The following is a 27,975-nucleotide window of genomic DNA, read 5'->3' as shown; positions in this document are numbered from 1 at the left end:
TCGACCCTTCTCTGCCCAGTCCTTGGCACTGGGAGCTGCAATGGCAAGAGCCCAGCTGGGGCAGGCAGCGGCTGGGGGTCACTTGCTGGTCACCAGCTGTCCTGTGTCACCGTCCCCTGCCCCAGCACAGTCCTGGCCAGCTCCTGTGGGGCAGGAAGTATCACGGAACCCTCAGCAGGGGCTTCCTCCACAGCAGCTGCTCAAGCCTGGATTTTCTCCACCACCGTGTCAGCCACCGCTGTCACTGCCATGGGGCTGGGGACGTAGTTGAAGGGGGTGACTCGGGCAGCTCTGCTGGGGGAGCCGTGCCGGCTGCTGGGGAAGGTCCCCGTGGGTGCCTCGTGGCCGAAGGAGATGGGCAGGGTGGCCTTGGTGGGGACCAGAGCTTCGCCATCGCAGGCAGCGCGGGGGTGGGGGGGTCCCTCCCGGGTCTCCAGCGTCGGAGAGGTGCTGGAGTTGGTCTTGGCGGTGGAGAAGTCCTCGGTCTGCACCACGGCGTCGCTGGTCTTCCTGGGGGTGCCGGGGTGCTCCTCCTCCTCCTCATCTTCCTCCTCTTCCTCCTCCCCGGTGCCCGCCAAAGGCAGGGCAGAGGAGGGCAGCGTGCTCTTGAGGATGTGGGGGATGTCCTCGTCCCGAATCCTGCGCCATGTGCCCTTCATCATCACCACCGGCGGCTTCGCCGGCTGCCCGTCGGGTACCGCCTCGGGCTGCCGCCGCTGCCGCTGCGCCGAAGCCTCGGAGCGGGCAGAGAGGACAGAGGAAGGGCTGCCAGTCCTCCGTGCCACGCTGATGTTGGGTGAGGACGAGTACCTCTTGAAGGACTCCGGTGCAGCCGCGCTGGTCTTCACCGGCAGCCGGGACGGGCTCTCGGAGCTGGTCCTCCGCGGCGGCTTGACCCCGGGGGAAACTTTGCCGCCGGCTTGGGCTCTGGTGACGAGGGGCCGCGGGTTGGAGGCTGCTGGCTTGGCCGCCTTGAGCTCCTCGCAGCGGGAGGAGCAGAGGAAGACGGCCGGGAGGGCGGTTCGGCTGCGCTGCGGGGACTGGCGGCGAGGCAGAGAAGAGGCCGAAGGCTGCCCCGGGCCGAGCTCGGAGCGGTGCCGCAGCAGCAGGCTGGAGGATTCCTTGATGAAGGTGAGCTGGCGTAAGAAGCCGGAGCGATCCGAGTCGCTCCCGCTGGAACGGGTGGACGACATCCGCACCAGGTTCAGCCGCCCGCCACCCCCTGGCACCCCCGGCCCGCTGCCCCCTGCCTTGTTAGCATCCACCTGCTCCTCCAGCACAGGCATGGTGCCCCGGCCTGGCAGCACCTTCCTGCTGGGCTTCTGCATGAAGGGGATGCGGACGGGAGACTTCTGAGTCTTGGACTGCTTGGGTGCAGGGGACCTGGGGGCTGGGGCTCTGGCCGGGGGTCCCGGCGGTGAGGGTGAGCTGCTCGCCTTGCCCGCAGCCGGGGGACTCTGCTTGGTGGCCTGGGAGGGCGACGGCAGCTTCTTGGGAGCATGCTGGGAGGGGGTGGAGGTGCGGGAGGAGCCCGAGGAGGGAGGTCCTTTGCCGATGCGGGCGGGGGGTGTCGTGCTCCTCTTGGGCAGTGCCAGGTCCCCGGTTTCGGGGGGTTTGCCCAGCCGGTGCAGGCTCCGTGAGCGCTGCTGGCTCAGGGAGAGGTTCTTGGCCGGCGACGCCTCAGGCTTGGCCGCGGAGCTTTTCTTTGGGGTGCCCCTTGGGCTGGGGGCATCCTTGGGCAGGTTGGGCATGTAGATGACAGTCCTGCCACGGAAGACCACGGGCAGGTTGGGCACTGGCTTGGTGGGTGCTGGGCTGCGCTCTGCCCTGGTGCTTCCTCGGCCGGCGGGACGGGCACCCGGCGCCTCCTTCCTCTCTGGGCGGCTCTTGCTGCGCTCCCTCCTGGCCACATCCCGGCCGCCCACGCTGCTGGCTCGCTGCTTCTCCTGCCTGCCCAGGGACAGCTGCAGCGTGGAGCCCACCGAGAGCCCCGACATGAAGGAGAGGATGGAGTCGGACTCGGAGGAAGGCTCCCGTGAGAGGGAGGCAGCAGCCTGGTGCAGCCAGGTGACGATGGAGTTGGCACCCTCCTGGATGGCTTGCCACTCCACGCTGTCCAGGTCCGAGCCCCGGTCGGAGCCGGTGTCCTCGGTGGAGCGGTGCCTCGCCTCAGCCTTCCGCTCCCTCCCGCCGGCACCGGACGGCTTCTGCTTGCGCTCCGGCACCCTGCGGCGAGCCGAGGGCCGCCGGCGCTTGGGCATGGCCGAGCCGATGCACTTCTGCAGCAGGTCATCCTCCGAGTTGAGGCTGGGGGAGCTGGGGGAGCCCCCCTTCCCCAAGGACACCGTGGCTGAGCGCGGCCGCGGGGCTTTGCCGCAGGGCTGGCCCCGCTCCTTGCCGTCGGAGAGGTTGGCATCGCTTAGGGAGCTCATGGAGGAGCTGAGGGAGTAGCACGGTGGAGTCTCGTCGGCGATGAGGTTGTTCTGTGGCTTGCTCTTCGCTGGCCGGGGGCCTGGCTCGGGCTCTCTGCGGGGGATGGAGCCACCCCAGCGCTCCCTCCTGGGTGCCCGGCCAGGCTGAGCTTTGCTGCCAGCCCCTTGCCCGCCCACCTCGGGCAGCTCGTCCGAGTCCTGCTCGTAGAAGCAGTAGACAGCTTCCTCTGTCGGCGTGGTGTGACACAGCGACTGGAAGGCCACCTCGTCCTCCTGGGGAGCATCCTTCCTTCCAGAGGCACCACTGGGGGGCCTCCCCACCTCCAGCTCCAGCTTGGGGCCGCTCTTTGTGGGCTGCTGGCTTCGCTTTCCCTCCCCACTTTGCCCACGGCTGGCCCCCACTTTGCCCTTGCAGGCTGAGCTTAGCCGGGCGGGCGCCGAGCCGCCGGAGGCAGCTCTCCTGGCAGGGATGGTGCCAGCGCTGCCCAGCTGACGCTGCCCCTCGGCCAAGCCGCGGGGGCGCTCGGCCTCCTCGGCGGGTGGGTAGCGCAGGGTCTCATCGCTCAGCGAGGCGGCGCTGGAGAAGTTCACCGGGGTCCCGTCGGCCGAGTCGGTGAAGGAGTCATCGTCCCTGAAGGGGTCGCGGGGGGCGGCGGTGCGCAGGTGCCTGGGGGCGCCGGGAGGCGCCTGGGCCGGCACCAGCATGTAGACAGGGACGTGCAGGGGCTTCTTGGTCTGGGGGTGCAGGACCTGGCCGGAGAGCAGGGAGGTCTTCACCTTGCGGAAGCGGGAGGGCATGGCGGAGCTGATGCACTCCTTCAGGATCTCGATGTCGTCGTCGTCGTCGGGGGGATCGGGGCGCTCCGCCCGCCGCCGGCCCTCCGGGCGCCGCTCCTCCCGCCGCTCCTCCCGCTTCTCGTGGGCCACGAAGTTCAGGCTGTTCTTCTCGGGGAAGGTGGGCATCAGCTTCAGCTCCACGTCCTTCTGCACGTAGTGCTCGTGGAGGGGCAGGGCGCTCAGGCTGGAGGCGCAGGAGAAGTTCTCGTTGGGTTTCTCCACCGTGAAGTAGACCATGGAGTCCAGGTCCTGGGGCAGCTGGAAGCGTTCCTTGAAGTCGGTGATTTCCATGAACTTCTTGACGTTGTTCTCCCACTGGATGTTGAACTGGCTGGTCTCCTTCTCTGGCTGGCAGCCCAGCTCGAAGAGGGGCGTCTTGCTGCGGCTGGGGGGCATGGTCTGCCCGGGGCTGTCGGGCAGCTCGCTGGGACTGATGGTGCCGCTGATCATCTCGCTGCAGGGGTCGCTCTGGATGGAGCTGGCGATGGAGGGGCTCTCGAAGCTGCCCAGGGAGCTGACGGAGCTGCAGCGGCTCATCACCAGAGGAGTCTCCTGGATGTAGTTCTCTGAGGAGCTGGAGGGGGTGAGGTCCTCCTGCCGCGACGGCGATGACTCCCGCAGGAAGATCTTGTCCCGCTTCGGGAAGGGGATGGTGATGGGCTGGGAAATCCCGGCCAGCAGGGCTGGATCTGGATCCACCTTCTCCTTCTCCTGCCTCCCGTCCTCATCTTCTGCTTCCCCTTCCTCCATCTCCAGGATCTCCAGGGAGGAGTCGCTGTCCAGGTCGTTCTCGCTGTGGCTCTGCCCGTCCAAAACATTGTCTGCTGAGGAAAGGGAGGAGAGGGAACTGCACCTGGAGAAGCAGATGGGGGTGTCCTCCACCGAGTACTTCTGCACCAACTCCTGCTCCGCCGTGGCTGGAGGGTGGGCAGGCAGCTTCTCGGGGATCTTGCTCAAGGTCTCAGCCGTCTGCAGCAGTGCAGGGGGCAGCCAGGCTTGCTTTCTGCCCGGGAGGGAGGGGTGGTGGCCAGTGCCAGCAGCAGTAGCACCGCTCTTGGCCAAGCTCTCGAGCAGCGGAACGTGCTGGTAGGAAGGGGAGAGTTTGATGGTGTGGACCTGGGGGTCGGAGGAGGGTTTGCTGCCCGTCTCCTTCTTCCACTCAGTCTCCTTCTCCAGTGCCTTGGGACTGGGGAAGGTCACTGTCTTCTTGGCCCGTTCGGGCACGTCTGGCTGCTCCGGCTTCTCCGGCTCGGCCTGGTCCCTGCCCTTGGGCACAGGGGGTTTGGCCCTCTCCAGCTTGCTGCCCAGGATGCTCTTGAGGTCGAGCCGGCTGGGCCGCTTCTGGTAGCGCTGCAGCTCGTCGCGGTAGTCGAGGAAGGCTGCTCTGGTGCAGGGCTTCATGTGCTCCTTGGTGCAGTAGCCGTCGCTGGTGCTGCCGCTGTTGAGGCTGTCGTTGGACAGGCTGGTGGAGGCCATCTTCAGCCTCAGCAGGGTGTGTGCCCGGCTCAGGCTCTCCCGCTTGGCAAAGCCGCCGGCGTCCGACAGGCGGCAGGGCGAGCAGGACTGGGCACGTGCCTCGTGCCCCTCCTCGGGGCCGTACTGCCAGTCCAGGCAGTGGTCCTCTGAGCTGAGGCTGAAGCTGTCGTCCGAGGACGTGTGCATGGTGGAGATGTCCTCCACCAGCTTGTCGATCTTGGCCACCGTGCTGGAGATCTTGTTGGCCAACTTCTCGGCGGCCAGCGAGACATCGTCCTCCGGTAGCAGTGGTGGCTTCCTGGGCTCGCCCGGTTTGCCGCCACCCTCCTTCTCCGGCTCCGGGCATCGCCTCTGCGCCAGCGCCCGCGGCAGGGCCTGCCCCTGGAGGAAGGAAGAGCTGAGGAACATGGAGAGGACGGAGGCGCTGGCAGTCTCCACGCCGGTGGAGATGTTGGGCACCTCGTCATCGTCGAAGCAGCCAGAGTCGGAGGCGTAGTCCTTCACCAGGCTCTCCATGTGCCGCGGCGGCTTCTTGGTGCCCTGGCCCTTCAGGCTCTGCTTCTCCATGGTGTCAAAGGCCTCAGCCAAGTGCTTGGCATCCAGCTCGGCCTCCAGAGCCTTCTGCTTGCGCACGTAGAGGGAGGGCATGCAGGAGCCCGGCGAGACCACGGCGGCGGCGTCCTTGTACTTGGGGGGGCGGTTGGCCAGGAGGTTGCGGAGGGCGGCGGCGCTGCCCATGGCGATCATCTTGTGCTTGGAGTGGATGAGGTTGCGCAGCATGCTGACGGCCCCCAGGTCCCACAGCAGCTCCTGGTCACGGGGGCTGCGGGCGGAGAGGTTCCAGAGGGTGCCGCAGGCGTTGCTGACGATGGTGAGGCTGTGCGAGCGCAGGTGCTGCAGCAGCGTCTGCAGGCAGTTGTGGTCCCGCAGCACCTGCCTGGGGGACAAAGGGAGGCACTTTTGGTAAGGGTGGCAGGGAGTGGCAGGCCCCATAGGGGTGGGAGCTTGGTGGGTGTGAAGCCAGGAGGGAGGAGCAAGAGGCAGTGACCACCACCACCACCAGTGACCCCCGCTGTGTCCCTAGGGGTCATAGAATCAGAGAATTGTTAGGGTTGGAAGGGACCTCAAGGTTCAGCCAGTTCCAACCTCGCTGCCATGGGCAGGGACACCTCACACCAGAGCAGGTTGTCCAGAGCCACCTCCAGCCTGGCCTTAAAAATCTCCAGGGATGAGGCTTCCACCACCTCCCTGGGCAACCTGTGCCAGTGTCTCACCACCCTCATGGGGAAGAACTTCCCAACATCCAATCTGAATCTGCTCATTTCTATTTTTTTGTTCTATCCCCTCCCCAGTCCTATCACTCCCTGACACCCTCAAAAGTCCCTCCCCAAAGGCCACAAGAAGGTCTCCTAAGAGCCTTCTCTTCTCCAGACTGAACATCCCCAACTCTCTCAGTCATGCTGGAGCAAAACTAGAAATGGGGAGATTCAGATTGGATGTTAGGAAGAATTTCTTCACCAGGAGGGTGGTGAGACACTGGCACAGGTTGCCCAGGGAGGTGGTGGAAGCCTCATCCCTGGAGGTGTTCAAGGCCAGGCTGGAGGTGGCTGTGAGCAACCTGCTGTGGTGTGAGGTGTCCCTGGGCATGGCAGGTGGCTTGGAACTGAATTATCCTTGAGGTCCCTTCAAACCCTAACAATTCTATGATTCTCTATAGGTCATCTACTGTAGGGCAGATTGAGACTGCACATGAGGGCTGCACAGTGAGGCTGGAGAGACTGGCACAGGTTGCCCAAGGAGGCTGTGGCTGCCCCCTCCATGGAGGTGTTCAAGGCGAGGTTGAATGAGGCCTTGAGCAACCTGGGCTGGTGGGAGATGTCCCTACCCATGGCAGGGGAGTTGGCACTGGATGACCCTTGAGGTCCCTTCCCACCCTGACAATTCAATGACTCTGGTGGCCATCAGGACAGTCCCTGGACCCCCCTGCCCCTGGCACAATTCCCAGAGCCAGCAGCGAGCCTCACCTGTAGTCCTCACGCGTGGCGACGAGGCTGGAGACGTTCCTGAGGATGCCACCCCCGCTCTCGATGATGGCCAGGGAGTTGCTCTGGCACTTGTAGGTGAGGGTGCTGACCAGGAAGCCCAAGGCTCCCTCCACAGCGCAGATGGCTGCTTTGTTCTCTGTGCTGTGTGCTGACAGGTTCCACAGCGCGCTCAGGACGCTCTTCAGCGTCGACTCCTGGCCCAGGGGGGACACACAGACACCCATCAGCAACCTTGAAGAGGTCCAACCCCCCAGTTCCAACCCCCTGCCATGGGCAGGGACACCTCCCACCAGCCCAGGTTGCTCATGGCCTCATCCAGCCTGGCCTTGAACACCTCCAGGCAGGAGGCATCCACAGCCTCCCTGGGCAGACTGTTCCAGAGTCTCCCCACCCTGTACTGAAGAACTTCTTCCTTAGCCCAGTTTAACCCTGGTCTCCCTCAGCTTCAAACCATTCCCCCTTGGCCTGTCCCTAGACACCCTCAGGAAAATTCCCTCTGCAGCCTTCCTGCAGGATCCCTTCAGCCTGGCAGGGAGGAGGCAGCCACAACCTCCCCAGGAAATCCGTTCCAGCCTCTCCCCACCCTTACTCTCAAGAATTTCTTCCTGACCTCCAGTCTCAATCTCTCCTCTTGCAGCTCAAAGCCTTTAGCACCAGGAGCCTCACCCATCCTGGTACCCAGTGCCAGCTTCCCACCCTGGTGCTCACCTTGCCAGCGTGCAGCGCGCACCGCATCAGCCCGGCCACGCTGCCCACCTCCCGCAGCACCTTCTTGCTGTTGATGTCAGCTCGCCAGGAGAGGTTCCTCAGGATGCTGGAGACCACCTGGGAGGGCACAGCAAGGTGGGTGAGCAGGGGGACTGTCCCCCCTGCCTACCTGTCCCCCTCCCCCCCAGGGGAAGGACCAGCACCCAGGACCAGCACCCAGCACCAGCTGCACTCACCTGGTGCAGCTCCTCGCTGTCAGAGCCCAGCTGAGCCACGATGGCCTCCATGCAGCCCCGGCGGGAGCACAGCGTTGCCTGCGAGGAAGGTGATGGTGGTGAGCCACCAGCAACCCCTAAGGCTCCCTTCCCCCACCTCACAGCCCCTCCCCACCCCTGGCTCCTCCTCACCTTGTTGACCACGTCACCAAAGGTGAGGTTGGTGAGGGCCATGCCCGCGTAGCGCCGCAGTGCCAGGTTCAGGGGGTCGTTGGTCATCTTGTGCATCTCATAGTCCACCTGCAGCAGCTCTGCCACGGCCTGCAGCCCACCTGTGGGGTGGGGTGGGGTGGGATGGGATGGGATGGGATGGGATGGGGGGAGTCCAACAGAGAGCTACCAGGATGCTGAAGGGCCTGGAGCACTGCCCCATGGGGAGAGGCTGAGAGCCCTGGGGCTGTTCAGTCTGGAGAACAGAAGACTGAGAGGGGATTTGATAAAGGTTTGTAAATAGCTGAGGGTTGGGAATCAAGAGGGAGGGGACAGGCTCTGCTCAGCTGCTCAGCTGCACCCTGAGGTAGGAGAAGGGGTAATGGTTGTAAACTCCAGCACAGGAGGTTCCACTTCAACATGAGGAGGAACTTCTTCACTGTGAGGGTCACAGAGCCCTGGAACAGGCTGGCCAGAGAGGTTGTGGAGTCTCCTTCTCTGGAGACTTTCCAGCCCCTGTGTGACCTGTGCTGGGTTCTATGGTCCTGCTCTGGCAGGGGGGGTTGGACTTGATGATCTTCGAAGGTCCCTTCCAACCCCTAACATCCTTTGATCCTATGACTCTGGTGAGCCCCTCCTCAGAGCTGCTGGTGTAGCAGCAGGGAGGAGGGTTGGGCAGGGAGGAGGGTGGGCAGGGGTGGGTGTGGAGCAGCAGGGATGGAGCCCCCAGCCCGCACTCACCCAGCTCGTTCATGGCCCGCCGGTACTCCTCGTCGAAGGAGAGCTTCATGATGGCACAGGTGGCCTGGCAGATCTGGGGCTCGATGGGCACTGGTGCTGCAGAGAGAATCAAGGAGTTGGTGAGGTTGGAAAAGACCTCTCAGGTCATTAAATCCAGCCCTCAACCCAGCACTGCCAGGGCATGGCCCTCAGCACCACATCTCCACGGCTCTAAAACCCCTCGAGGGATGGGGACTGCACCACTGCCCTGGGCCAGGTCTTGACAGCCCTCAAGTGGAAGACATTGTTCCTCATGTGCAACCTAAACCTCCCCTGGGGCAACTTGAGGCCATTTCCTCATCCTGCCATTTGTTCCTTGGGAGAAGAGACCAACCCCCACCTCACTGCAATGGGAGCTGTAGAGGTCTCCCCTCAGCCTCCTCTTCTCCAGGCTGAACACCCCCAGCTCCCTCAGCTGCTCCTCCCCAGACCCTGAGAAGTGGGGGATCAGCCCCAGGTCCTGCCACCAACCCCTCACCCACCCCCTCCAGCACAAGCAGACACTCACAGCCACGCAAGACCAACCCTGCCCATGCACCCCTATGAGGCTGGCACCCTGTGTGCCCTCCTTACCCGTGCCACCCTCGGGACCTCTGCCTGCATCCCTGCTCTGCATCTGCAGCCAGTCCCAGCAGGTCTCCGAGTAGGAGCGGATCTGCTCCAGCACATGCAGGACCCTCATCTCCTTCTTGGCCTGGCCCTCATCGGGCTGGGAGAAGACAATGTTGTGGAGGGCAGCGTTGGCACGCATGCGGGCATCCTTGGCACCCGAGGGGCTCTCGGGGGGCCCTGGCTCCCCGTCGGAGTCGTGCAGGATCTGGATCAGCAGGGGCAGGCAGCCAGACTTGCGCATGGCCAAGCAGCTCTCCTGGGAGCTGGACATGGCCAGCAGCGTGCGGGACAGGTCCTCCTTGTCCCGTGTGGCCAGCATGGACAGCAGCCAGAAGACCACCTCCACCTGTGGGGGGACACACGTGGGGTTACACAGAACCCTAGAATTGTGAGGGTTGGAAGGGATCTGGAGGAGCAGCCAGTTCCAACCCCCTGCCCCCTGCCCTGGGCAGGGACACCTCACACTAGATCAGGCTGCTCAGAGCCACGTAGAATCATAGAATCATAGAATCAGTCAGGGTTGGAAAGGACCTCAAGGATCATCCAGTTCCAACCCCCCTGCCCTGGGCAAGGACACCTCACACCAGATCAGTTTGCTCAGAGCCACATCCAGCCTGGCCTTGAGCACCTCCAGGGATGAGGCTTCCACCACCTTCCTGGGTGGTGGTACCTCATGCCACCCACCCCTGCAACGCTGAGCCCACCCCAGCTGGGCTTTTCCTCACCTTGCTGCTGCCCAGGCTGCTGCCCCCCTCCTCTGGGTGGGTTGGGGGGTCCAGGCTGCTGTCCCCCTCGATGCCAGGTACCTTCCCGCAGAGCTGCAGAGTGGGGGGCAGATGGGGAGGGGTTGCAATGAGCTGCCCTCACCCTCCCTAACCTGCCCCCTCCTTCCTCCTACCCAGCCCCTTCCCTCCTTCTACCCAGCCCCCTCCCTTCTCCTACCCAGCCCCCTCCCTGCTCTTCAGGAACCCACTGGTGCCATTAAATTGGGCAGCGTTTCCCAGTTGGTGTGATTGGCACTGCCAGCAGTGCCAGGGTTGTATTTTAAGCTGGAATAGAAGCTGACTGCTGGGGGTGGGGGAGCTGCCATGGCAGCAGGCTTGGGAAAGGGAAAGTGTGGGTGAGGAAGGAGTGGGCAGCATGGCTGGGGCTGAGATGGAAGGAGCTGAGTGGGCTGTGGGGAGGCAGCAAGGCTGGTGATGGTGGGGCAGTGGCAGGGCCATAGCAGTGGCAGGGCCACAGCAGTGGTGGTGGCAGAGCCATGGCAGTGGTGGTGGCAGAACTATGATAGTGGCAGTGGCAGGACCATGGCAGTGGTGCTGGTAGGACCATGGCAGTGGCAGGGCCACAGCAGCGGTGGTGGCAGGGTCATAGCAGTGGCAGGACCATGGCAGTGGCAGTGGAAGAACTATGGCAGTGGTGGTGGCAGGATCATAGCAGTGGTGGTGGCAGGACTATGATGGTGGCAGTACTGTGGCAGTGGCAGGGCTGTGGCAGTGGCAGGGCCATAGCAGCGATGGTGGCAGTGCCATGGTAGTGGCAGGGGCAGGGTGATAGCAGCTACAGTGGCAGTGCCATGGCAGCAGCAGGGGCAGGGCCGTGGCCATAGCAGTGATGGTGGCAGTGCCATGGCAGTGGCAGGGGCAGGACTACGGCAGTGTTGGGGGCAGGGCCATGGCAGTGTTGGTGGCAGGGTGCCCACCCTGGCAGCTCCCTTGCCCGGCAGATGCTGCCTGAGCCACCCCCATCGCCCCCCGCTGTGCTCCGTGGCCTACTTCTGGTCTCCATGGCAACTGCCCATTGCACGGTGCCCGAGCCACACAAAGCCCTGGCTGTCTGCTTGGGGACAGCACAGGGACAATGGCAGGGAGAGGGGGGTGGGGGTTGGGTTTCGGTGGGTCCCTTCCTCCCCCCAGTCACCCCCAGCCCCATCCCTGCTACCTGTGGCTCCGGCTGCTGCACCTTGTCCTGCGCCTCCATCAGCTCCTTGTCGATCTGCTCCAGCCGGGATGCACGGATCTGGGGGTGCAGAGCAGGTGTCAGCAAGAGATGGGACACCCCCCCTGTACCTCCAGCACCCCCAGAGCCAGAGGTGCCAGAGGTGCCAGAGCACCTCCCAGGGTGCCAGAGCTTGGGGGGAGCAGCTGGGTGCAAGGGGTCAGGGTGCACAGGGCTGGGGGTGAGGGTGCATGGAGTCCCGGGAGAGGGCATGGAGCTAGGTGTAAGGGTGCATGAAGCTGGGTGCAAGGGTGCAGGGAGTTGGGTGCAAGGGTGCCAGGAGCTGGGTGCAAGAGTGCAGGGAGTTGGGTGCAAGAGTGAGGGAGTTGGGTGCAAGAGTGCCAAGAGCTGGGTGCAAGGGTGCAGGGAGTTGGGTGCAAGGGTGCCAAGAGCTGGGTGCAAGGGTGCCAGGAGCTGGGTGCAAGAGTGCAGGGAGTTGGGTGCAAGAGTGAGGGAGTTGGGTGCAAGGGTGCCAAGAGCTGGGTGCAAGGGTGCAGGGAGTTGGGTGCAAGGGTGCCAAGAGCTGGGTGCAAGGGTGCATGGAGCTAGATGAAAGAGTGAAAAGAATTGAGTTTGAGGGTGAAATAAGGTGGGTGCAAGGAGCTGCATTTGAGGATGCAAGCAGCTGGGTGCAAGGGTGCAAAGAGCTGAGTTTGAGGGTGCAAGGAGCTGGGCATGAGAGTGCAAGAAGTTGGGCATGAGGATGCAAGAAGAAGAGTGCAAGAAGCTTCATTTGTGGGTGCAAGGAGCTGGTTGTAAGGGTGCCAAGAGCTGAGCTTCAGGGTGCAAGGAGCTGGGTGCAAGAAGCTGCATTTGAGGGTGCAAGGAGCTGGGCATGAGGGTACAAGGAGCTGGGCATGAGGGTGCAAAGAGCTGAGTTTGAGGGTGCAAGGAGCTGGGCATGAGGGTGCAAGGAGCTGGGCATGAGGGTGCAAAGAGCTGAGTTTGAGGGTGCAAGGAGAAGAGTGCAAGAAGCTGCATTTGAGGGTGCGAGGGTGCAGAGGGCTGGCGATGGCAGGATGGGGTGGGAAGGCAGCTGGGGCACCACGGGCACAGGGCAGGGAGGTGGGGGGGGCAGGGGGGGCAGGGGCAGCTGCAGCCCAGCCTGACCTGTGCCCTCTGCACCATCTCGTCGGCCGTGCCGAAGCGCTCCTCCATCAGCGAGCGGATGTGCTGCGCCTCGAACTGCAGCTGCTGCCGGATCAGATCCATCTGCATGGAGAACTGGAGGGGGCAGAGATGGTGTGAGGGCAGCAGGCTCCTGCCTACACCCCCAGATCTGGCGCCAGGATGCCCCTCCCCTCCCTCCCCCCCCCCCCCTGCTCACCGTCTCGACGTGGGGCAGCTCGTCCAGGCGTGTGGCCAAGCTCTGCAGCTGGGCATAGTACCAGACCTTCTCCTTCTCCTCCTTCTCGATCTCACCCAGCAAGAAGCACCTGGGGGAAGAGGGGGGAACCTGTCAGTGCGACCCTCCCTCCCCAATCCCTCAGCCATCCCTCCCTCGCCATCACCTCTCCCGGTCCAGCTCCTCCAGCATGCGGAGAGTGGCTCTGCCCAGGTCCCCGGCGCCGTCCCGATGGGGCAGTGGCGCCGGGGCTGGGCTGTCCTCGGCACTGCGCCCAACTCCGGCCACCTCCGGGGCGAACTTGAGGTTGTAGAGGCTGGTGATGTCCATCTGCAGGGCTGGGAATGGGGGCAGGGGGGTGAGGGTGGGCTCAATGCGCACACACACACACCCCCTCCCCTCAATCTTCACTTATCCCCCCCCCCCCCCGCGCCTTGTCACTCACCTTTCAGCTGGTCCAGGACCTCCGTCTGCCCCGAGGACACCATGACCCTCGCCTCCTGCTCCAGCTTGCCCTGGAGGTGCTTCAGGACCTCCTGAAACAAGGGATGGAGACGTCGGAGGGTGGAACAAGGAAGCCCCCCCCCCCCCCTACTACATGTGCAGGGTCCGTGTGTGTGTCCCCCACCCCGCCAGCGTTTTTCTATCACCTTCATATCCGAGGTCTCATTCTCCAGCTTGGAGAGGTGGTTGGAGTTGTCCTCCAGCTCCCGCCGGAGGTGGCTGTTCTCCTTCTTCAGCGCCTCCACCTGCCGCACCAGTTGGTCGTACGAGGCGATGGAGCCAGACATCTTCACCTCCTCCAGCACCTGCGGGGTTGGGGAGGAGGGGGTGGGGCAGGTGAGCAGCACCCCAAGGTGTCCACCGCACCGCCGCGACCCACCCGCGGCCGTGGCGCAGCCCAGGGACCGCTCGCCACTCACTCTTGCTCCCCCCACCCCCTAAACTGGGGATGAGTTATCGCAGCAAGACCTGGTGGCCTCCCCCAAAACCTCCCAGAAGGATCAATCTCAACATGGGGGGGGAGGGAAGGGGAGGTCCGGCCCTGACGCCCCCTCCTAACGCAGGCAGGCAGCCCCCAGCCCCCCGCCAGCTCCTGCCTGGTTCCCACCCTCCGCAGCTTCTCGGCGCTGCGCTCCCTTCCCCCTTTGTCTTGCTTTTGTCTTCTGCTTCTCTGAACCATCTCTCGCTTCACCTCCCCCCCCTCAGCAGCAGCAGGGCCAGATCCACCCCCCCCCTGCAGCAACCCCAGCCCCATTCTGTCCCGCTCCCCCCTCCCAAAAACCCCTCTGCGCCCCTCAAACCAACCCCCCCCCCCCAAACCTCCTTCGGTGCCGCAGTGCCCGCGGCCATCCCTCGCACCTGCCGGGGAGGGGGCACACGAGGCTGGCACACACGGTCATGGGGAGTGGGGGGGAGGGGACCTGGGACCCCCTCATCACCACCCAGGCTGCTCAGGCTGGTGGCTGAGAGCTGTCCCCGTGTCGCCTTTGCCAGTGCCAAGGAATGCAGCGGGTGTGCGCGGGTGGGGGAGGTGCACAGCAGAAAAAACGGGGGAGGGGGGGGGTCTCCTTCTCCCCCCACCCCGTTGCACCCCCTCTACTCATCCCCCCCGCCAGCGCTGGGGCAGGATCGGGCCCGTGCCCGACCGCTCACAGCAGGGTCAGGGACAGCGGCAGCCTAGGGCAGGGCTGAGATCGATTCGGTGTCCCTGCCGCGTCCCCCTCCCCCCCACAAAAAAAAAAAACCCTGCCCCATGGCACCTGCCGGACACTCTGGGACCCTTCTGCCTCCCTCTGGGGGGGAGTCCCACCAGCACAGATCCAACCAGGCAGTGGGGGGCACCCAGCACCCTCCCCGAGGCCCCCAGGAATGTCCTTCCCACCCCGGAAGCCATCCTGGCCCCCACCCCAAAGTGCTCCTTCGTCCCTGCACCCCAACATCCTACCCCCCCTCCTCCAGTGTGCCTCCCCCTCCTCACCACTGCCCTGGTGCCAGGCCACGCTTCCAAAGGGAGATGAAGCCCCCACGGTGCAAATCCCACCCCTGACTGCTGCCCAGGCAGCAAATAACCACCCCCCAAGAGGAGAAATAACCCCCAAGGGGTGAAATCTGCCACCCCCCCAAGGGGTAAAATACCTCCCCGGGGAGAGAAATAACCCCCAGGGGGTGAAATAACCCTCCCAGGGGTAAAATAACCCCCCCAGGGGTAAAATACACCTCCAAGAGGAGAGAAATAACCCCCTGGGGAGAGAAATAACACCCAGGGGGTAGAAATAACACCAAGGGAGTGAAATACCCCTCCAAGGGGTAAATTACACACACACCCCCCTTGAGAGAAATAACCCCCAGGGGGTGAAATAACCCCCCAGGGGTAAAATACCCCTCCAAGGGGAGAGCAATAACCCCCTGGGGAGAGAAATAACCCCCCAGGGGTAAAATACCCCTCCAAGGGGAGAGCAATAACCCCCTGGGGAGAGAAATAACCCCCCAGGGGTAAAATACACCTCCAAGGGGAGAGAAATAACCCCCAGGGGGTAGAAATAACCCCTGGGAGGGATGGGCAAGGGGCTGCAGAGGGGTGAGGGTGGAAGGTAGTGGAAGGATGGAGGGTGTGGGACGGGGGCAGAAGGAGCAGGTCTGGGATGCAGGTCTGGGATGCAGGGTGGACAGTGGGGGAGGAAGTGTCTGGGATGTGGGATAATGGATGCAGGATGCAGGGCTGAGGGAGTGCAGACTGCAGGCTAATGATGGGTGCAGGATCCAGGCTGAGGGATAACGGATGTGGGATGATGGATGCAGGATGAGGGATGTGGGATGCAGGATGAGGGCTGAGCACGGCCCTCCCCCCCTCACTGCCCCCTCCATTGCTATAGCAACAGTCTGTGGCCCTTCCCCAGCACCCCCAAAACACACACCTGGGGGGCTGGAAAGGAGTGGGGGTCCAGCACTGCAGGACACAGTGGAGTGAGGATAAACCCAAGGAGTGTGGGGGGTTTGTGCCTGGAAGGGGACACCTCCCCACCCCCCAGCACCCCAAACCTCTCCGAGTCAGGGTTAAATGCTCCCCCCCCACACTTCAACTGGGGATGGGGGGGGGCTGTGTGGGTCCCCTCCCTGCGGCTGCCCCCACCGTGAGCAACGCCAGGGGCGATCTGGTCGCCACCTCCCGTCCTCCCCCCTCCCCTTCCCCCCGGTGCTGTGTCACGCTGCAGCAGGCAAGGGACATTCGGCTGCTGGACACCCCTGGCAGTGCCTTGCACCAGCCCCGCTGCGCTGCAGGGGGGGAAGTTGGGGGGGTGTGGGGGTGGAAAACGAGGCATGAAGCTGTTGCCCCCCTCCCCAGGACCTCCCTCACACACCCCACAGCTCTGCGGTGCCAGCTCTGCTTTGCAGGGGGTGGGAGGCTGCTGGGGTAGAGAGAGGATGGAAGAGCTTTGAGGGGGAGGCTGGAAGAGCTTGGGGGCGAGGCTGGGGTCTCCTGCAGCCCCTCAGCGGGGTGGCAGCCAGTCTTGGGGGGACCCTCATCAAGGAGGGAGGTCCCAGGGTGGGGCTGCCAGTGCAACTGCAGGGCTAGGGCGCCCCCACCCCACCATCTGCCCCCGCCCCAGCTCCTGCCCTTCCGGCTGGAGGAGACTGGGGGCTGGGGGTTGATAGAGAGGGGAAGGGGCGTCTGAGCTCTGCCCCGATCCGCCCCCTGGCACTGGCGGCCCAGGCTCAGCGCTGGGGATCTGCAGCCTGTGGGGAGGGGCTGGGGCGGCACCGGCATTTTGCGAAGCGTCTAGACAGAGGCAAAGGGGGGGGCAGGATGCGGGAGCGGGGCGCAGGGGCTGCGGGAAGGAGTGCCCAGGGCTGCGGAAAAGGGGTGCCCAGGGCTGCCGGAAGGGGTGCCCAGGGCTGCGGGAAGTGGGGCTCAGGGTTCAGGGGTACTGGATGAGGCTGCTGGTGGGGCCTGGATCTGTCCAGCAAGATCCCAGCAGGGTGGATGCTGCAGCACATCAGTAGGTGGAGAAGCATCTGCACTGCCCACTGCACCCAGCACCCACTGCACCCAGCACCCACTGCATCCACTGCCCACTGCACCCACTGCCCACTGCACCCACCACCCACTGCACCCACCACCCACTGCAGCCACTGCACCCACTGCCCACTGCACCCACTGCACCCAGCACCCACTGCATCCACTGCCCACTGCACCCACTGCCCACTGCACCCACCACCCACTGCAGCCACTGCACCCACTGCCCACTGCACCCACTGCACCCAGCACCCACTGCACCCACTGCCCACTGCACCCAGCACCCACTGCACCCAGTACCCACTGCACCCACTGCAACTCCTTCACCCACTGCACCCACTGCACCCACTGCACCCAGTACCCACTGCACCCACTGCAACTCCTTCACCCACTGCACCCTCTGCCCACTGCACCCAGCACCCATGGTACCCACCACCCACTGTGCTGCCCTGTCCTCCCCTGCACTGCATCAGCCTTTGGCACTGCCCCAGGCTGCCACCACCCCACCCCACACGGTGCCACCTCTGCCAGGGCCACCTTGGCTGCGGGGACACTTTCACCCTGTGCAGCCCTCAGCCTGGCAGCGCTGGGAATGGGAGTGGGGATGGGGATAGGGATAGGGATGGGGATAGGGATAGGGAGAGGGATGAGGATGGGGATAGGGATAGGGATGGGGATAGGGATAGGGATGGGGATAGGGATAGGGATGGGGATCAGGTTGGGGATGAGGACAGGGATAAGAATAGGGATGGGGATGGGGATAGGGATGGGAATGGGGATGGGGATAAAGATGGGGATGGGGATAAGGACAGGGATGGGGATGAGGACAGGGACAGGGACCACACTCAGCCCCAGCACTGCAGCGTCAGCTGCCTCCAGCAGAAGCCACATCTGAGCCCCCTGCCCTCCCCCGCCTTCCCCCTACCCCCTGCCGGCTGCGGCTCCCAGCGCCCCCCGGGGACATTAAACAAACACGGTGTTGTCACCAGCTCCCGCGGATCGACCCGCTGGCCTCAGGGACCCCCGACCACAGCAAACCCCACCCGAGGGAGCTCCAGGTCGACCCCGCAGACACACAGCCCCCCCATGCCACCCCATCTCACACTGCTCCTGGTCACATCTCAGGGACACATTGGAGACATGCACAGGGGGAGGGGCGCATCGTACCTGCATCCGATCCCCTCCCTCCCCCCATCCAGCAGCACCCACATCCCTCCCACAGCGGCTGCTCCTCCACGCATGTCATGGCCTTTGGGTAAACCTGGAGCCCCGGCAGGGACCTGGTGGGGTGGCTGATGGGGTCCCCTCTGCCCCCCACCCCCCCTGCCATAGAGGGACAAACCCCAAGCCCCTCCCGGCCCAGCTCACTCCCCCCCACATCCCACACCCCGTGGGTACAGAGGGCAGGGATGTCGCCAATCTGTGCCCAGGCAGCACCCCCCATCCAAGGGAGGATGGGGACAGCTCTCCCCTCCGTGGGGACACAGCACTGTCACCCGTGGGCTCCCCCCCTCCCAATCCCCAGGGGCTGCTTTAGAGGCTGAGATTTCAGAGAGGCAGGTTTGGGGGGCGGGGGTCGGGTTAGGGGCAGATATTTTTGGGTTGGGGGGATGGATGCAGATTTTGGCGGCAGGTTGTTTTGCCGGGGGGCGTCCAGCTCCGGGGCTCAGCCCCAATGCCAAGGAGGGGCAGGGGTGGCCGTTTGGGGTGAGGAACATCAGGAGGGAGCTGAGCCCGCACCAGGGAAGGGGGGGCGGGGGGGAGATGATTCCACCCGAGTGGGGACCCCTCCCCCGCTTCTGACACAGCTGCCCCTCCATCGCCCAGCCCGCGGGGTGGGGATGGGGATGAAGATGAGGATGAAGCTGGGAACGGTCTGTGCTGCTCCCCCCCTCCCGCCGGTGTCTCCCCAGCATTGTTCAGCCTTTGTCCCCGCGTCGTGGATGCGGGACACGGGCGGCTAAATCCTTCCCGAATCCCTCAATCCACTCCCAGATCCCTCGATCCCGCTCCCCGATCTCCCGATTCCCCCCACCCCTGGATCCGCCGATCCCCCCCGCCCGGATCCCCAAGGATGGAGCCGCGCCCGCCGCATGATGGCAGATTCAGGGCCGGGGATGGGGGGGGAACAGAGAGGGGACCCTCCGACATCAAACCGCTCCCCCCCCCCCCCGCCGCATCCAGCCCCCCGCGACCCACTCCCGCACCCCGAACTCCCTCATCCCTAGGGAGGGGTCCCCCTCCCCCCTCTCCCTCCCGGCGCAGCTTCCCTCCCGATCTCCTCCATCCCCGCAGCTACCGGGACCCCCGGGGGGGGGGGGGGGGGGGGGGAGGTGGGGTCGAGGGGAGCCGGGGGAGGATTCCCAGGGGGTGTTGTGAAGGTCCAGGGGGGTGCAGGTGCGGCCGTACCTCATCCCCGGCGGCGGTGGCGGCGGCGGTGCGGAGCCGAGCGCAGAGCCGAGCGCGGAGCCGGCGCGGCCCCGAGCAGCCGCATCCCGCCCCCGCCCCCCCCCCACCTCCCGCCGCTCCCGGTTGGGATTTTCCAGCCCCGCTGCCGTTAGAGGGCGGCAGGGGGGGGACGACGATGGCACCTGCATCACCCCCCGCCCCGGTCTGTGCTGGGGAGAGGGGAGAATGGGGTCCCCCCCAGTCCAGGTGTGCCTGTGGAGGGGGTCTCCGTTCTTCCCCTGCTCCCCTAAATCTTGGAGGGGGGAGGGGGGTGTCACAGGATGTGTCACTTCCCAGTGTGCTGGGGACAAATCTGTGCCCGTGTCCCCTCCCGGGGCTGTCTCCACGGCCCGGGGAATTAGCCAGGGGAGGGGCAGGGAGTAGCAACCTGCCCCGGTGGCACCCCTAGGCTGAGTGGCACCCCTCTGGCTGGGAGCACCGAGCAGGGCCACAACCCGGGGCCACATCCAGCCTCGGGTCCATTCCTGCTGCTGTCCCCTCCCCAAGCAAGTCACTGTCAGCTGCTGCTGTGTGGTCCTCCCTAGCCAGGACCAGGACAGGACAAAAGGGACCTGGAGACTGCCCAGGACAAATCTCCACTGAGAAGGAGTTGGGGGGGTGGGGGGGGGCTGGCACCAGGGGCATGGTGCCGCCAGGCCCCGAGGTCCCCAAGCGTGGTCCCTGCTGTGCCTCTCCTCACTGGCAGTGGCCAAGGTGGACACCAGGGTGCTGAGCCCAGCAGGGTAGCTGGTGGGCCCTGGTGCCATGGTGGTGCTGGCACAGGAGCTGGGATGCCAGCAGGGAGAACTTGAGGACAGTTGTGCCAGAAGCAGTGGAGATGGTGACCAATGGCTCCCCCAGCAACGCCTTTGCCAAGGGCTCCTCCCAGCCAGAGCAGCTGGGGACACCATCACCACTTGGGGTGACCATCAGTGTCCCTGCCCACAGATCCCAGGCCCCATCCCAGGTCCCAGGTGTTGGCAAGGTTCCCTTGGGCTCAGCCCAGGCCCTGGAGCAGCTCCCACCCAGACCAGTTCATCCGCTTGGGATCATCAACCAAAAGCCTTTGAAATTCCCAATTCAAGATGAGAAAGCAGAAGTTTGGGCAGCTTGGTGTGCTGGGCAGCTTCCTCCCAGGAGAAGCCTTGGTTCTGAAGCCACCAGCCCTCAGTGGGCACTTGGGCACCCAAGAATCACATGGAATGCCACAAACAGCTTGGAAGTGCCACAAAATAAATGGAATTGTGCTCACCACTTCCCAGCAGAGGGAATCTGTCATCTACCAAAGCCACCTGAGAAGGGTTTGCTGCCAGGTGGTGATCAAAAAACAAGCACCAAACCCCAGGGAGATCAGGAGAACATCAAACCATGGAAGGGGTTGGGTTGGAAGGGACCTCAAAGATCATCCAGCTCCAACCCCAGGGACACCTCCCACCAGCCCAGGTTGCTCAAGGCCTCATCCAGCCTGGCCTTGAACACCTCCAAGGAGGGTTTTGCCCACCGTGCCCCAAGCCCACAGGCAACCCCCAGAAGTCAGCAGAGACCCAGGTGGGAGCAATCTCTTTATTGACACCCGGCCAAGGCCCTGTGCCTGTTACTTGAGCGGGATGAAGCGGGAGGAGTGGGTGGCACCGATGCCAGGCCGGCCGTGCTTCACCGGCTTGTAGGTGATGGAGAACTCCCCCAGGTAGTGGCCAATCATCTCGGGCTGGAAAAGATCACAGAATGGTTTGGCTTGGAAGGGACCTCACAGGTCATCTACTCCAACCCCCCTGCCATGGGGGCAGGGACACCTCCCACCAGCCCAGGGTGCTCCAGGCCTCATCCAGCCTGGTCTTGAACACCACCAGACAGGAGGCAGCCACAGCCTCCCTGGGCAGCCTGTGCCAGAGTCTCACCACCCTCACACTGAAGAACTTCTTCCTCAGCTGCAGCCTAACCCTGCCCTGCCTCAGCTTCAAACCATTCTCCCTCATCCTCTCTCTGAACACCCTCAAGAAAAGTCCTTCTGCAGCCTTCCTGGAGGATCCCTTCAGCTATTGTAAGGCAGCTGTGAGGTCTCTCTGGAGTCTTCTCTCCAGGCTAAACACCCCCAGGTCCCTCAGCCTCTCCCACAGCAGAGCTGCTCCAGCCCTTGGATCATCTTCGTAGCCTCCCCTAGCCTCAACTCCATATCCTGGGAGAGATCCATGCTGGAAGTGGGAAACAGAATGAGGGGCTCCCTCTGCACCCCCTCCCCAAATGGGGACACAGAAGCCTTGGGGACATTTTGGGTACCAGTGGAAAATGCCATTTAATGCCACTGGTGGTGTCCTATCACCACCCCCCAGTTATTCCACTCCCAGGAACCCCGAGGGACCTGTGTCATCCGACACCAAGGGCAGGGCTGAGGGCAGCCAGTGCCTGGCCATGGCTCTCCCAATGCAGTCTCACAACTGCCACCTTGGTTTTGTCACTTCAGCCTCCAGGGTGACAGCAGGCAACCCTCAGGGTGGATGCTTTGGGGTGGTCCCTCAGAGCCCACCCTCAGGATCATAGAATCGTAGAATCAGTCAGGGTTGGAAGGGACCACAAGGATCAGCCAGTCCCAACCCCCCTGCCATGGGCAGGGACACCTCACACCAGATCAGGCTGGCCAGAGCCTCATCCAGCCTGGCCTTAAACACCTCCTGGGATGGAGCCTCAACCACCTCCCTGCACAACCCATTCCAGGCTCTCACCACCCTCATGGGGAAGAACTTCTTCCTCATGTCCAGTCTGAATCTCCCCACTTCCAGCTTTGTTCCATTCCCCCCAGTCCTATCACTTCCTGATAGCCTAAAAAGTCCCTCCCCAGCTTTCTTGTAACCCCCTTCAGATACTGGAAGGCCACAAGAAGGTCTCCTTGGAGCCTTCTTTGGGGTAGTCCTTCAAGGGTTACCCTCAGGGTGGATGCTTTTGGGGGGGTCCTTCAGGGGTGACCCTCAGGATGGATGCTTTGGGGTGGTCCTTCAGGGGTTACCCTCAGGATGGATGCTTTGGGGTGATCCCTCTAAGCCTAAACTCAGGATGGACACTTTGGGACAGTCCCTCAGAGCTCACCCTCTGGATGGATGCTCTGGGGTCATCCTTCAAGGCCCACCCTCAGGATGGATGTTTTGGGGTATCCTTCAGAGCCCACCCTCAAGGCAAGCCACTCCGGGGTGTCCCTCAGGGCCACCTCTGCTCCAGTCAGGAGCCTCAAAGCCCTGCTCAGACACGGGGCAGCAGAACCAAAGCCCTTGGGTGCCGCCCTGACTCCTCACCTTGATCTCCACCTGGTTGAAGGTCTTGCCGTTGTAGACCCCCACCATGCTGCCCACCATCTCTGGGAGGATGATCATGTCCCTCAGGTGGGTCTTGACCACCTCAGGCTTCTCCATGGGGGGTGCCTCCTTCTTGGCCTTCCGCAGGCGCTTCAGCAGGGACTGCTGCTTGCGGCGCAGGCCGCGGTTGAGCCTCCGGCGCTGCCGGGCGCTGTACAGCTGCATCAGCTGCTCGCTGCGGGTGAGATGGGAGCCACTTGGCTTGGAGAAGACCTTTAAAGGTGGTGGAGCTAACCCAGCACTGCCAGCCCACCACCAAACCAAGGCCCTCAGCGTCACAGCGCCACGGCTCTAAAGCTCCGCCAGGGATGGGGACTCCACCACTGCCCTCTGGGCAGTCTGGGCAAGGCCTGGCCAAGCCTCAAGGGGAAGAAGTTGTTCCTCATGCCCAACCTAACCCTCCCCTGGCACAGCTTCAGGCCATTGCCTCTCCTCCTATCACCTGATCGTAGGGAGCAGAGCCCAACCCCAACTTCACTTCAACCTCCTCTCAGGGAGCTGCAGAGAGCAATGAGGTCTCCTTCAGCCTCCTCTTCTCCAGACTCACCACCCTCAGCTCCCCCAGCTGCTCCTCACCAGCCCTCTTCTCCAGACCCCTCCCCAGCTTTGTTGCCCTTCTCTGGACCTGCTCCAACCCCTCAATGTCCTTCTTCAAGTGAGGGTCCCAAAACTGAACCCAGTGGTGGAACTGCAGCCTTGCATACAATCCCTGCTCTGGTCCTGCTGGCTGCACTGTGGCTGATCCAGCCAGGGATGCTGGTAGCCTTCTTGGCTACCTGGGTTCACACAGTGGCTCATTTCCAGCTGCTGCTGACCAACCCCATCAGGCCCTTTTCCCCCAGGCAGTTTCCAGCCACTCTACCCCAAGCCTGCAGCTTGGGGTTCCTGGGGTTGTTGTGACCCAAATGCAGAATCCAGCCCTTGGTCCTGGTGCACCTTGTCCCATTGATCTCAGCCTTATGGATGCAGAGTTCCAGCCTGGAAGCTCCCTGGAGACCCCACATCAGCAGCACCACCCCCTTCCAACAGCCAGGAAAGGGCAGACTCCCCCGCCAAAACCTCCCCGGTTATCACTGAGCAGAGGGGGAACAGCCCTGCCCCACCCGCAGGCCCAGCCCAGGCCCCGCACAGAGGCCACCCTCTGCTACCAGCTCTTACTAGGACATGTCGAGGAGCTGGTCCAGGTCCACCCCTCTGTAGGTGAACTTCCGGAACGTTCGTTTCTTCTTCTGCTCTACCTCCGCCTGCAGCCAGGAGAGAGGAAAGGGGGAAAAGGAAATGGGAAAACCATAAAGGGATGTAAAGGTGGGAAGGGAAGAGGCTGTCAGGGCTGCCCAGAGTCGCGTCCAGCCCTCCAAGCATACGGGAAGGGCGCAAGACCGAGCTCCTTGGGGCGCCCCAGCACCACCATCACCTCCCTCCCCGCCCGCGACTCTCAGCTCCACCGAGCCGGGCTCAGTGCCGGGGGAACCCAGCTCCGGCCGCGCTCAGGCCCAGTACAGCGGGGGGCAGCCCCTGCCCGCAGCAGGGCCCAGCAGGCGCCATCCCCCCACCCCACAGCGAAGAGACCGCACCGCCCGCAGCGGCAGTGGGGGCCCAGGCCCCGTGCGTCCACCCCCGCGGAGGATGGAGCCCGATGAGAGCCGGCGGCCCCCCGCCCTCACCCACCATCTTGGCCGGGTCTCCTCGGAAAGGGCCGCGCTGGGGCCGGAAGCGGCGGATCTCGCGAGCGGAGACGGGGCGGAAGAGGGCGCTAAGCCCCGCCCCCCGCGGCGTCCTGCGGCACTTCCGCCCTCACTGCCCTTAAAGGAGTCGCGCCTTACAGGAGTGAGGGGAGACCGCTACGGGAGAGGTGGGAACACACAGCGGCTCCTCCTCGCCCAGGGCTGATGGCCAAGGGGGGAGCCTGTTCCCCTTGAAGCTCCGGCCCCAATCGGGGTGCAGGGAGCAGGGCCAGAGCCCCAGGAGGAGAGGAGCTGCCCAGAGGAGCTGCAGTGGTTTGACAGCCAAAGAACTGCTCATGTTCCAAGGGTGGCATTAGGAAGCTGCTCCTTCGTGAATGGGTTCCAAGGGGGGACCCAACAGCAGCAACAAGGTAGCAGTCACCTCCATGGCATGGCTACACCAACCCCAGCACCACACGGAGCCAGCTCTGCGCATCCTGCTCAGGACAACACCCACGCATCTTGTGGGCAGCTCTTGGGAACTTGTCTTGAAAGCAGCAGACTTCATCTTTTAGTGATGGAACCATCACACCTTCATCTTCTGCTGCCTTCCTCTTTCCCTCACAAGCTGGGCAGCTTTTTCAGGGCAGGCTCCAAGTGAAGGACTGAAGCAAGGACAGGCATTAAAGCCATAGCCAAGGAGGACAGGAGACAACAAAGCCACCCTGTGGCGCCTCCTCCATCCCATCCTGAAGACGTCACTCTCCACAGCCTCCAAGCTGCTGCTGCCTGGGGGCTGACCCATCCAGAGCCGAGCCAGTGTGGGGCAGACAAGTGCCAGCTCATCTCTTGGCACAGGGGGGTTCAGCTTGTCCCTGGGCAGAGATGTGAGTTTCAGGTGGGTGTAACATCCTGGGCTGAGCTGGAAGAGCTGGTTTTGCACAGAAGGGATCCATCTCCAGAACCTTTCATCCAAGAGGAGCTTGAAGAGCTGCAGCAACTTTAGGTCTCCATCTCTAGAACCCTTCATCCAAGAGGAGCTTGAGCAGCTGCAGCAATTTTACATCTTCCTGCATTCCTCAGGTCCAAGTGGTACAGCACGTGGAAGGCAGAGCATGGAAGGGACTGGGAATGCTGGAGGAGCAGCTCCTGTTCCAGCAGGGAGACACTGAGTGCTTGGTGCTTGTGGAAGCGAGGACCAGAGCCAAGAGGACTCCCAGCCAGCAGAACTGGTACAAGCCAGCCAAACCACCCCACCCCACTCTGAACTGATCCAAGTCCTTCCCAGCACAACCCAGGAACCTCCAGTGCCATGGATCCATCCCAACACAGCCTGAATTTCCAGTCCTGCTGAGCCACACCACACCTGCTCCTGAGTCTTTCAAGCTTGCAGCAGGGCAAACCTGCTCCTGAGGAGTTCAGCCCTTGGGTTGGAAGGGACCTCTAGAGAGCATTGAGTCCAATGCCCTGCCAAAGCAGCACCACCCAGGGCAGGTCACACAGGAACACATCCAGGTGAAGCCTGAAAGCCTCCAGAGAAGACTCCACAACCTCCCTGGGCAACCTGTTCCAGTATCTCCCCACCCTCACTGGCAAGAATTTCTTCTTCATCTCCACTCTCAGTCTCCCCCCAGCTCAAAGCCATTGTCCCTTATCCTGGCATTCCCAGCCCTTGTCAGAAATCCCTCCCCAGCTCTCCTGCAGCCTTCCCTTCAGGTACTGGAAGGCTGCTCTAAGGTCTCCCTGGAGCTTTCCCTTCTCCAGGCTGAGCAGGCTCTGCTCTCCCAACAGAAACTCTTGGTGAGCCCAGGACCACTTCCTGTGCTGCCAATGATCTTGATGGCCTCTTGCACGCAAAGATACTCCGTGACCTTAGAAGACCACTGGGGCACAACACTCATACCAAGATCATTTTCCAGGCTGCCAGCTGCTGCTTTCTCAGGAAACTCTCCCAAAATTCACAAGAAACTTGGTCCAAGGAAAACAAACAAACAACAAAACCAAAACACAACCAACAACAAACAAACCCCAAACCCTACCCAAAAACGGAGACAGGCTTGAGTTTCTAATTCAAAGGTACTTTTCTTTATTCAAACCAGGGGTGATCACTGGTTAGTGCAAAATGCACCTAAACCTTTTTTTTTCTGTTTTTTTTTTTTTTTTTTTGCCTGAGGGAAATCTACATCTTAACAAGGCCTCCATTAACCCCTCCATTACCAAAACCCCACAGAGGACTGGGAAGCATTCGAAGCACAGAAGCTACCTCCTCCTCCCCACCACCCAAAAGAAGCGACTGAGGCTGCACCCAACCTTTTTTTTTTTTTGTCACCAGCTCTGCACCACCAAGTAACAAAACAGCCAAAAAAAGAACCAAACCCCCCCCCCCCAAAAAAAAAAAAAAAAAAAAAAGAACAAATCACACTCAGTAGATTTCTTTTTTTCTTTTTCTTTTTATCTCCCAGAGTTTCTGAAGCCCAGGGGCTGATGTTGGGAGGAAAAGGGATGGGTGGGTTTGCAGCTCGCCCTTGCTTCCCACAGCGCTAAAGGAAACCCTGTGTTAAATTAAAAAATAAGCCAGCATACATAGTAGAAAATTTCTCTTAAAAATTCCACAATCTGTAAATGTAAATATATCTTTTTTTTTTTCTTTCTTTCTTTTAAACATAAAAGTTTACAATATACGGTAAAAACAAAAAGGCTCAGGGGGAAAAAAAAACGAAAAAGCAATTTGGAACTGAAAGGAAACAGAGGAACTAAAAAAAAAAAAGAATAAAGGGATAATAGAAAAAAGGAAAAAAATAGAAAGAAAAAAAAGCAAGAAAAAAAAAGAAATAAAAAGTAAAAAAGAAAGTTAAAAAAAAAGAAAAAAAAAAAAAAGGGAAGAAATCCCAGAAAATAAAACAAACTAAAACAAAGAGGGAAAAAAAAAAAAAAAAACACAAGCAGGAAAAAAAGAAAACCCCTGAAAGAGGAAAATAATAAGAAAAAAATAATAATAAAAAAGAAACAGGGAAAAAAAAGGGGGGAAAAAAAAGGAAAAAAATCCTGGAAAAGAAAATAAAATAAAATAAAAATGGGGAAAAGAAAAAAGTGAAAAAGAAAGGAAAAAAGAGAAAAAATAGAGAAAAAAAATCAAAATCAGGGAAATAAGGGAAGGGGAAAAAACCTAAAGGAAGGGGAAAACTAAGGGAAGGGGGAAAAAACCTAAAGGGAAGGGGGGAAAAAACCTAAAGGGAAGGGGGGAAAAAACCTAAGGAAGGGGGAAAAACAAGGAAGGGGGAAAAAACCTAAAGGGAAGGGGGGAAAAACCTAAAGGGAAGGGGGGAAAAACCTAAAGGGAAGGGGGGAAAAACCTAAAGGGAAGGGGGGAAAAACCTAAAGGGAAGGGGGGAAAAACCTAAAGGGAAGGGGGAAAAAACCTAAAGGAAGGGGGAAAAACTAAGGGAAGGGGAAAAAACCTAAAGGGAAGGGGGGAAAAAACCTAAAGGGAAGGGGGAAAAACCTAAAGGAAGGGGGAAAAAACCTAAAGGGAAGGGGGGAAAAAACCTAAAGGGAAGGGGGGAAAAAACCTAAAGGGAAGGGGGGAAAAAACCTAAAGGGAAGGGGGGAAAAAACCTAAAGGGAAGGGGAAACACCTAAAGGAAGGGAGAAAAATAAAATGAAGAGAAAAAATACAATAAAGAAAGGGAAAAAATAAAGGAAGGGGAAAAAAGTAAGGGAAGGGAGAAAAAATACATAAGGAAGGAAAAATACAATAAGGAAGGAAAAATACAATAAAGGAAGGGAAAAATACAATAAAGGAAGGGAAAAATACAATAAAGGAAGGGAAAAATACAATAAAGG

General features: G+C 61.7%; 2 protein-coding genes across 2 annotated transcripts; both read right to left on the bottom strand.

Moving 5' to 3' along the window:
- Positions 1-200: 200 nt before the first annotated feature.
- Positions 201-19,106, bottom strand: APC2 (APC regulator of WNT signaling pathway 2). The gene is made up of 15 exons (XM_054398664.1): positions 19,086-19,106; positions 13,309-13,467; positions 13,104-13,194; positions 12,825-12,996; positions 12,641-12,749; positions 12,424-12,537; positions 11,257-11,334; positions 10,041-10,133; positions 9,277-9,661; positions 8,665-8,760; positions 7,906-8,045; positions 7,735-7,812; positions 7,499-7,615; positions 6,770-6,984; positions 201-5,682 (listed from the first exon to the last, which is right to left on the bottom strand). Exons 2-15 carry the CDS (start codon positions 13,447-13,449, stop codon positions 201-203), a joined length of 7,311 nt encoding a protein of 2,436 aa, XP_054254639.1. The 5' UTR covers positions 13,450-13,467; positions 19,086-19,106.
- Positions 19,107-20,681: 1,575 nt separating this feature from the next.
- Positions 20,682-24,168, bottom strand: RPS15 (ribosomal protein S15). Its single transcript, XM_054398655.1, has 4 exons — positions 24,137-24,168; positions 23,627-23,712; positions 22,409-22,643; positions 20,682-20,832 (listed from the first exon to the last, which is right to left on the bottom strand). The coding sequence occupies exons 1-4, from the start codon at positions 24,137-24,139 to the stop codon at positions 20,719-20,721; spliced, it is 438 nt and encodes a 145-aa protein (XP_054254630.1). The 5' UTR covers positions 24,140-24,168; the 3' UTR covers positions 20,682-20,718.
- Between the last annotated feature and the right edge of the window lie 3,807 nt (positions 24,169-27,975).

Source organism: Indicator indicator, unplaced genomic scaffold (assembly GCF_027791375.1).
Source record: "Indicator indicator isolate 239-I01 unplaced genomic scaffold, UM_Iind_1.1 iindUn_scaffold_74, whole genome shotgun sequence".
Classification (NCBI taxonomy): Eukaryota; Metazoa; Chordata; class Aves; order Piciformes; family Indicatoridae; genus Indicator; species Indicator indicator.
Note: the sequence above shows the minus strand (reverse complement) of the source record. Positions and strands in the feature narration are given on the sequence as shown.